The sequence below is a fragment of the Montipora capricornis genome, chromosome 12 (genome assembly GCF_036669925.1).
Source record: "Montipora capricornis isolate CH-2021 chromosome 12, ASM3666992v2, whole genome shotgun sequence".
Lineage (NCBI taxonomy): Eukaryota > Metazoa > Cnidaria > Anthozoa > Scleractinia > Acroporidae > Montipora > Montipora capricornis.
The window spans coordinates 33,439,938-33,449,937 of NC_090894.1; the positions used below are offsets into that span (position 1 = coordinate 33,439,938).

At 40.0% G+C, this 10,000-nt stretch overlaps 1 protein-coding gene across 1 annotated transcript in view; it reads right to left on the bottom strand.

Moving 5' to 3' along the window:
- Positions 1-2,919: 2,919 nt before the first annotated feature.
- The window catches only part of LOC138026475 (radial spoke head protein 4 homolog A-like), a 12,159-nt gene continuing 5,078 nt past the window's right edge, over positions 2,920-10,000 (bottom strand). Inside the window, exons 7-14 of the mRNA XM_068873843.1 lie at positions 8,675-8,705; positions 8,103-8,222; positions 7,872-7,969; positions 6,785-6,926; positions 6,585-6,694; positions 5,143-5,287; positions 3,845-3,962; positions 2,920-3,276 (exon numbers count right to left, since the gene is read on the bottom strand). Coding sequence (XP_068729944.1) covers positions 3,051-3,276; positions 3,845-3,962; positions 5,143-5,287; positions 6,585-6,694; positions 6,785-6,926; positions 7,872-7,969; positions 8,103-8,222; positions 8,675-8,705 — 990 coding nt within the window. The 3' untranslated portion in view covers positions 2,920-3,050. The remainder of the gene's footprint in view (positions 3,277-3,844; positions 3,963-5,142; positions 5,288-6,584; positions 6,695-6,784; positions 6,927-7,871; positions 7,970-8,102; positions 8,223-8,674; positions 8,706-10,000) is intronic.

Here is a 10,000-nt window from a genome sequence, read left to right on the forward strand (position 1 = left end):
AAGCTTGCTCAAAAAAGGCATCATAGAACCAAGTTGCTCACCTTGTTGGGCGCAAGTCGGGATAACTAAAGAGGAGAATCACAAAAGGAGGCTGGTCAGGCTGGCTATCGACTACTCGCAGACCATTAATGGGTTTACGCTCTTCGACGCCTTACTTAAAATCGCTCATTACAGAGTCTTCAGTTTTATTGATCTCCGTAGGGTGCATCATCAAGTGCCACTCAGAGGTGAGTACGGGCCGCACACAACCTTTATCAGTTTACTCGTTTGCCTTCTAGTGTTACCAACGGTGTCGCTTGTTATCATCAAAGAGAGATGGTGAATTCGTGGAGGTCGATGATACGCTTCAGGAAACGTTCCCTTACCCTAAACGTCACCATTATATTCAATGCGACGTTTGCGGCACAATACCAAAAAAAAAAAAAAACCAAAAACAAGGTATCTTATGATACCCCTACCTCCCCACAACGGCAACAGTTCTTCTGTCCGCAAAATGGCCGTTGTGGAGAGGTTGGGCTGTACTCACAATGGATTCCTGAATTCTCAGATCGAATCAACCCGACCAGAGCATCCCATTTGAAGTACAAACGGATGCGTTAAACACTCATTCAACCAGAATGGAAGACCTGTTGCTTTCTTCTCGCACACCATTCATAGCCTGTGTAGCAGACGTTTTTGAGAAACGACAACCGGAAATCCGTCTGGTACGCAGGCTACACCCTTCAAGGTAGCGAGCTAAATCAATAGGCCATTTCCGAGTTCATGTCTGCCTCCTCTTTAAAGCGAGTCTAAGTGCGAAGTTTTTGTGATGGTAATTAGTTCTACTTTACATATGAATGAAAACAAATTTTCATAACAAAAACTTCGTACTTAGACTCGCTTTGAAGAGAAGGCAGACATGAACTCTGAAATGGCCTATTGTGACGCATCCATAGAGAATAATAGAAGCTGTGAGGCACTCAAAACACATTTCACTCTAACAACTGAACAGAAATCAGTGGCCTACATATCTGACCGGCGTCACAAAAGGGAAGATCACGTTCTTGTGTTGCTTACTCGAACTCTCCTGCTACAGTTTTGCCGGCATTGTCTATCGCCCCGGCAATGATCTAGCCTGCTCGCAGGCGGCTGGATGGTCGAAAAAACCGGAATTCGTAATGAGGTCGCCATCTTGGATTTGCGCGGCTGGGTCTGGGCCGGGTTGAAGGTCTCACCGGATACACTGTCCAGCTGCTGCAACAGAAGACTCACTTTACATGCAAGCTTCAATGATGAGTCGCTCTGCCACACTTTTCCTCATCTTGTAGTTTAATAAAATTGGTTGAGATTGAAGTCTTCGGTTTTCGAACTACGTTTTGAAGACGCCGGCCTTCTCAAACGGAACGTAATTAATAAGAACTGAAAAATGAATAGATTTTTTCTAATGGCATAAGTGATACAATTTTTACAGTATAAACAATAAATGTGACAATAATATACATACATGCAAAAATTTCAGCGTGTTCGTTGGCTGAGAGCGCGTAAAATATTTTTTAATCCCAAAAGAATGTAGAATAGTTGAAATTGGCCGTATTTATACTAGGGTACGTCTCAGACGAATAAGACATCTTAGACGTCTAAGACGACTAGTATAAATACGGGAAATAAGGTCAACGCATCAAACGTCAGACGAATGAAACGTCTTAAGTTAAGTGCGTCTAAACGACGCACTTAACAGACGTCTAAGCCGTCTAGTATAAAGACGAGACTCACTAAACTGGGACACACTTAGCAATGAAGTGCACACAGTCTCTTTGCTGATTAAATCTCGGTATCTTTTGAAGAAAATCGTGAATTTGATTTCTAGCCGTCGAAGTTAAGTGCGTCCCGTATTTACATTAGTCGTTCTCTAGTATAAATACGGCCATTGGTGCAATAAAGGTGAAAATCTTGCATGTATATCATTAACAAGTAATCACATGATTTTTCTCGTGCAATTAGGAATATATAAGCACTTGTAAATTTTTTCAAGGACAACAAATTGCACTCGCCCTATGTGCTCCTGCAATTTTGTGCGTTTGAAAAAATTTACTCGTGATTATTTATTTCAAATTGCACTCAAAATCGTGATTACCTATACTTATAGAATTGCTCTAATGCCTCTGTCCTGGGGATCGATGCTAGAACCAGCAGGTGACTTGGGGTTATTGGTAATAATAGCAACCTTAATCTAGGACGACGACAACCGCCACGAGAACGTTGTCTAAGAACGAGTTCGTGTAATAATTTTGCGATCACTCCTAGTTGCTTGGCATGGAAACTTAAAGTGTGTATCAACATTCCAATTCAAGTTTAGAGAGAAAATTTATCGTCAGGTGCTCACGTTTTCAACATCACCTCAAATTGAGTCATTTCACGTTTTTGTCAGAGAAGAAAGGCATATAAGTACACAAATGTAAAACGCACGTACAGGCCGTGCAGAGCTTTAGTTTTTGCTCATTAGACCCATTGTTTAGTGGTGTTGTCGTAGCCGTCGTCGTCCTCTCAAATGTATGCCACTGGACTAAACGTGGGTCAACGTTGTCTGTACTTATATCGACAACGTCAACACAGTGGCCAAAATGTTGCGCGCCTCGTGAGTATTCAATGAATTTTGACCAATATCGTTAGACAACGCTGACTCACATTCGATTAGCTTTTTACCACAATTTTCGACGTCAAAGAAAAATGTTTATTTTAGAGCGTGACCAAGATCGTTAAGTGCAAGCGTTGTCTATAACCTTCTCGCTCTCTGATGACGCAAGCATCGTTTTCCAGACTCTTATTCATTTGCCAATCAGATTGCGAGATGACAAGCAATTGTGGTAAAAATATAATATTTCTTTTCTACATTAAAGTGAAAATTATGAAAAGAAGAAGAAAACCACAACACAGTTGAAGTATAAGTGAACACGCATTTCAATTTTTCTCAAGTTCATAACTTTTGTACAGAGGTTCAAAACAATTTAATCATATTTACACTTGAGCTTAGATGCTCGATTTCCAAATTAAAGCTTGTACCGAGGATGTAACTAATCATCCTCTTCATCATCGTCATCATCCTCTTCCATTTCGGCTGCCTCAAGTGCTTCTTGCTGTGCCGCTTTCAAAGCTTTCTCTTCCTCCACAGATGGGTCTTCAGCCTCTGTTATTTCAGGTCCGCTTGGGAATTCCTCCTGTGGGGGAGGCGGTGGTGGTGGACTGTAGTTCTCTGCGCTAAATCTCTGGCCCCATCCAACATATATGTTCTCAAATTTTCTGAAGTTAAGATAAAAACAACAGAATGGTCACACTGCAGCAAATTAACAAATCGAATGTGGTTCAGCGTTGTCTGTACTCTTATCGACAACGATATTCGTCATCACAGTGGTACAACGCCAAAGAAAAGTTTATTTCAGAAGCAGCGTGACCAAGATCACGACACAAAGAAAGGGAAAGCGTTGCCTATAACGTTTTCGCAATCTAATTCGTTTATTTCCCAAAATGAGCGTTCCTGATTGGCTATTACAACTGCGTCACAAAATGACGCAAGCAAGACGCGAGCAGCATTGTGGCCGTACTGTAAAATCCGTACTGTAAAAATCCCGACAGAAAACCAGTCAATCAGAGTGCTTCATTTAGCCTGAGAATTTCTTGCCATATAACAATAAAAGAGTATAATAAACCTTGCGTTAACAACATCTAGGTCCAGTCAAAAATGTCTCCTTTAAGCCTTTCCCTCAAAGAGTTATAGTTTTACTCTGGCAAACGCCAGATGATTTTACTCAGAAATGGGGGCCTGCCTCTTCAGAGGCCAAAGGGAGATGGGTGTAAGAAAGACACTAACCTTTCAACAGCAAACGCATGAGCTCCTGGCCAGAGATTGGAGTGCATAACAGCTAAGGCGTACTGAGGAACTAAGGTAGAAGATTTCTGTGCAGCCCAGGGAGGCATTCCATCCACCTCTGTAGGAAGGTAAAATCATACACAAATGTCAGTAAACTCATTAACACTGAGTAAAACTGTCTGTCAATGAATCATGTAAATGGCAAAGAACTGAAAGTAAAACGTTGTACAAACAATAGTTTCATAGCCAAAAAGCAAAAATAGGTAGGTTGCTTTTTCTTTTCCACTGGCTATTTTGGTAATTATAATTGCCATAATATATAAAACAAGACAACAATAAGCACTCAGTGACCAGGTGAGTTTTGTTTCCCCTCGCCCTCCAGCTAAGGTTCTTAGGGAAACAAAACTCACTATTTCCCGTGAGGCCAGTCATTATTACTTATTGTCATACCTCCCACCTCAAAAATGGAACAATTGTTTGAAAGTCAGTTTAGCTGCCATTACTCCAGAAAAAAAAATGTTCTTGATGCGGGCTGGTGCACAAATTAACTGTGCTTTCAAGGGGCACAACTTGATTGCATGCAAGTCAAAAGTTCGAAATGTTGTACTTTTCCCTATGACTTGGTGAGTTTTCACCCATGGCACATGACACATTCTCCTCCCATCGAAAAAAGGTTTTTCACTTGGAAGCTATAACAAAAACGTTTGCGACCATAAGGATCAATTCCTTTACCAGACTCTGGAGATAACACGGTGTCAAAGATCATGGATTCTATCAAGACATTAAAGCGAGTTTCAATGGAGTGTTGTAAAACCAAAACCAAAGTAAAATTTACTTTGGCCAATCAAAAAGGACGGAGACAATCCAGTAAACCAATTAAAAGTCGAAGTAATTACAAGTAGCCGACACAAAGCGTGCGAAAATGTGCACGCGCGAGCCACGATTGGCTTTGGTTTCACTTTTGATTGATTGAAAAAGTGGCGCGAGAACTTTAAACCAATGACTGAGTGAAGTAATGCAAAACCAAAGCAATTCGCTAATTACTTTCGACACTCAATTGAAAACCGCTCTAGGCAGCCCACACACAAAAGAAATAAGAAGAAGTGACATTCTCCCAAAAGCCTTGAGAGTGGGCGTGAATTATAGAAGTAAACAAATCCAGCCAATAAAGACAGTTGTGTGAACCCTTTGGACATGAATGCATAAAAACTGTGTCAAAAGACTACAGAACCCATGATGTTGGCATCGGTTGGAATGTTTTTAGTGACAGTCTTTAAAATGAAATAAGTAGTTGTTACCAGTATCTTCGGAGAGTGGTGTGAGAAGAGGTGGACCTTGTTCTGGTTCCGGTTCATCAGGTTCTTCCCGCTCCTCGTCTTCCTCCTCTTCCTCAAGTTCTTCCTCCTCTCTCTTCTGGGTTGGGTTGAACCACGTGCATCGACCCTACAAACCATTTTTACGTCGTATTATATAATCTAATTAACAAATCGAAAGTAGTTTAGCGTTGTCTGCACTCTTATCGACAACGATATTCGTCATCAGAGTGGTCAAAATGTTGTGGACTCACGAGGCGCAGCCGAGTGCGCCAACAAAAGTACCACAATATTCAACCCCAAAGAAAGTTTTTATTTCAGAGCGTGACCAAAATCATGACACAAAGTAAGAGCAAGCGTTGCCTATAACTTTCTCGCAATATGATCGGTTTATTTCCCAAAATGGGCGTTCCTGATTGGCTATTACATTGCGTGACAAATTGACGCGAGCATGCCGCGTACAGCGTTGTGTAGACTCTTATCGACAACGGCAAATTAGCCAATCAGATTGCGAGATTACAAGCAATTGTGGTAAAACAAAACCCCTTTTACACACACAAAAATGGGCACAACACTCCAAAATCATGGCACGCTACCAATATTTGGAGTGCTGGGCACACTTCCGAGAGATGTGCTTGTTACCCCTATAATTTCTGGCACAGGTGCCTAATATGCCCTCTGTATGTTCTCTTTACACATGAGAAAATTACCGTGCCATGCCTAAAAAACACACTAGATATTTCGGAGTGCTATGCCAGATTTTGTGCTAGTGTAAAGCAAGACTGGCATAGTAAAGAGAGCACTCGCCTCCTACCAATGTGCCCTGGGTTCGATTCCCAGACTTGGCATCATAAGGATAATTTGTGGTTTGAGTTTCTTGGTTCTCTACTATGTCTGTGCCGAGAGGTTTTTCTCCAGGTACTCCGGTTTTCCTCTCTCCTCAAATATCAACATTTCCTTTGCTTTGCATTAATTTGTTGATTTCAGCTTAGTGTCCCCAATTAGTGGCTCCAGCGCCAGAAGACTAGACAAAGTTCCTTTCCTTTCATCTACGGAAGCTATCAACACTAGCAACACACTAGCCTGATGGAGTGTGTATTATTATAACCTAGGCACCTACTATGCAGGAAAGCGTTTCACCAAGGAAAAACCTTTTATTTGAGTAAGGTCATGGATAACCAAAGCCTATCTTAATTAAAGACTGTTAAAATTGCCTGGAATTATTTAAACCTGAGCACAGAGTTGGAGTAAAGTGTGTTTTGGGCAGAATCTGGAGAAATCTAGACAGTCTAGGGAACCAAAATTAGGCTAGATTCAAAATGACTGAAAACACATGTAGATGGGTAAGAATTATTTGCAAAGTGGGCAGCTGACTTTTTGGCCATCAATGACGCAACTCATTTAGTACTTATTAAGTAATAACATACTTGTGGTAAGATGTACTGCACATGATGAACCCAGTTTGAACAGGAAGGATCAGTCATCTCATTGACAGTGAGTCCTTCAAACTCTTGATTTACCACAAAAGAGTCTCTTCCTGCAACAAAAGACAAAAAATATTTCTGCAGTTAGTATATCTCTTTCCTTTTTTCAAAAACACACAACTAACATCAACATTTCTTTATACCACCAGCTTCATCTTCCTCTTCTTCCTCTTCTTCAAAAGCATAATATCCCTGGGGACTGATGTGAGTTGTGGCTGATATTCTGGCTATCTGAGCTCTCAAATAGTTTGCTTCATTTCCAGGGAAAGGTGGGTAGCACACAACCTGTAAAGTGTAGAGCAGCAGACATTTCATCCATTACAGGATCTGACAAACTCAAAATTAATGTTGCTGTTGTTGTTGTTGTTGTTGTTGTTGTTGTTTTCTCTTGTACCTTACGTTTAATGCCTCTGACCATATTGTAAAATGATTATAAGGGGAACAATGAATTTTCCTATGTTCTATCAGTGACCACACAGGGTTATTTAACTGTATACCAGAACCACAGCAGTCCAAGAAAGAAAGGAAGAAGGATGCAACAGCAAGCAGCCAAAACTAGTGACAAATTAGTGGCAAACAGTCTAAACTAAACTTATGACAAGAAGGTAGATGCAATTATAATGATCCTAGTACATTGTTTGTCACAAATTATCAAAATCGAAGACGTGGAAGATATCCTTTTAAAAACATTCTTTTGGAACCGGTGAATTTTTGGATGATGACGAAGGGGGTACTAGCCTAAGGAAAAAAAGGCAGAGTCTTAGTCTTTTTTAATAGATGTACAACTTAAGACCTTCGGATATAACTACAAGTAGTTTGGATGCCCCTTCACTGACCTAGTATAGAGAATTCATGGGAACTGTAATTTTCAAATGATGACTTGGGGATACCATTGAAAAAACAGGAAACAGGATTCAAACTTATTCACTTGCAATTACTACAATCATACTATCTGCAAGCTCTGCCACTGAGCTAATAATTATTGTGCAAGACTAGCTCTGAGCTAAGTGACCAGTTGTATGACTGTATCAATTATTATAATTTATTGTTCAGCTAATGTGTATAGAAGACTGAAATTGTCAAAGTGTGGCATTATCACAAGTGTTTTTCGAAGACTGAGTATTAGTTGACTACCCTACGGTCTTACTCAGCCTCATGTCCCTTGAACAGTCAACATGTTTAATAGTGAAGATAGGAAACTCTGAGTCAACAAAATTATGCAAAACATACAGGAGCTTGAAGATTCCCAGTGAAAAATTTTCTTATTTGTCTCGAAATCACAATCTGAGCAGGAGTGACAGGAGGTAGTCTGATCCATGGATGTCCAGCTGTAAAAGAAAATTACATAAACCAATGTGCAGTGATTTTGAATAGTGTTTTAAATTATTTTTCTAAAAATGATCTTACTTAATTTCTAAAAAATATGAACTGCCGTGATAACAGAACTACATCTAGACTCACGTTCATTACAGACAAAGTATGTTTTCTTGTTACATCCACTTCTGTTTTCTTCTTGAGGAATAACGACAGGTGGTTTAAATTCTGACTCAGGTAGGTCCTCTTCTTCCACATCTAATTCCCCTGCAAAAAGAGATGTTGAAGTGGACCATTAACAATTATAATTTTTTATTATTATATTACTATTATAAGGTAGTTTTAAGGACAGTGCCTACTAATTCAATGCTATTTTTGCGCGGTTTACTGACTATGCCGGAAAAGCAGACCTTAACAAGTGAAATCAAAAAAGAAAATTGGGGGTAACCACGCATTTTTCGAAGATAATTAATCAACAATTTTTGTAAAAAGCTTTAAAATACAAAGCAATGTATGGCGTTCTTTTCCAAATTCAAGCTTAATTATCTCTGAAAAATGCGCATAGTTTTGAATCGCGCAAAAATATCCCTGTATTAATAAGCACTGCCGATAGGAAATCCGAGTATCTCGAGATGCGCAGAACATATGCGCAATAACAATAGTAGGCACTGTCCTTGACAGCCACAAAAAATTATGAACTTTTAAAAAAAGAGACCAACCTTCTTTGACAGTGTCTTCCATTGCTTCATTCTACAAAATGCAACACACAAAGATTACAATGTATTTAATAATTATTAATAAACCGGCCATACTTTAGTATTTTACTCTGTGATCTTAAATGCCAGACAATTTTACTCATAAATGGGGAACCCCAGGAGTTGATGGGTTATTAGGCCACTGATACTCTTTTCAATGAAAGTGAAGAATGGAAGTAAACTGGGGAAAATGCAACATCAGTATAATGCCTTTTCATGAAAACTGGAGCAAACTCAAGACTCTATTTGATAACTAATTTCTCAATTATCAAAGGAATGTACCAGTAACCCCTTTCCCTCCTGAGATGCCTTCTCAGCTTGTCCAGTGTTTCAGGGGCTGGATCTTTGTACGTGTTCTCATCAATGATGTTCAGATCAGGTGAGTTTGCCAGCAAGTCGTCCATGGGCATAAAAGTTTGGCAAATTCTTCTGACACCAAGTCTGAGCCGCATATGAAGTATGCGCCGGCGCTCTGTCCTGCACAAAGGTCATTGCCTTCTTTGAGCTAAACAGCTTTCTTTTTGTCGGTCGGTCTGTAACTTTAATACTGCCTTGAGGTTAACCATTCCACTTCTGTTTTCTAGAATTTCTTTGATTTAGTACTGGGAGGTTAACTTCGTCAGACCATGACGCGTCATACCTCCCCACACCATCACCTTCAAACTTTGTTTTTCCCCTGGCATGCCGGGGGAAATGTCGCACTCCTGAGAGCCCCATACGATGTCACATGTGGTTTTCTGGATTCGGATAATGAACTAGATACTTATGATACTCATCTGTAAATAACAAATTCTCCCAATCCTCTGCCGTGAGCTTGGGAGTATTTGCTGGCAAATTTCAAATGAGGCCTTCTTTGCTTCTCACTTAACAGTGGTATCTTCTTTCGCTTAAAAGCTTTCCACCCTTTCTTAGTCAATCTCCATACTGTTGAGCTCGAAACGTGGATATTGTGACGATGAAGTCTTTTTAATTAGCAATCTTTCTTGTTGAATCATTACGCTTACACTTAGCTTTCTTGATTACATTTCTCGCATAGTTGCTCAAAACAGACGACCGTCCACTCCTTGGTTTGTCCTCGAAGGACTTTCTTTTTGACCACTGGTTCACCCATAATGCCATTGTTTGGTCTTTTTATTCAATTTGGCAATTTCTTTGACTGAATGGCCAGATGACAGCAAAATAGCTGCCTGAGCTCTAGCACAAACAGTGACTGCCTGACAGTGACTGTGATTTCCGTGAAAGAGTACAGAAAATCCAAAACAAAGGCAATAAATACGAAAATAGACAGTG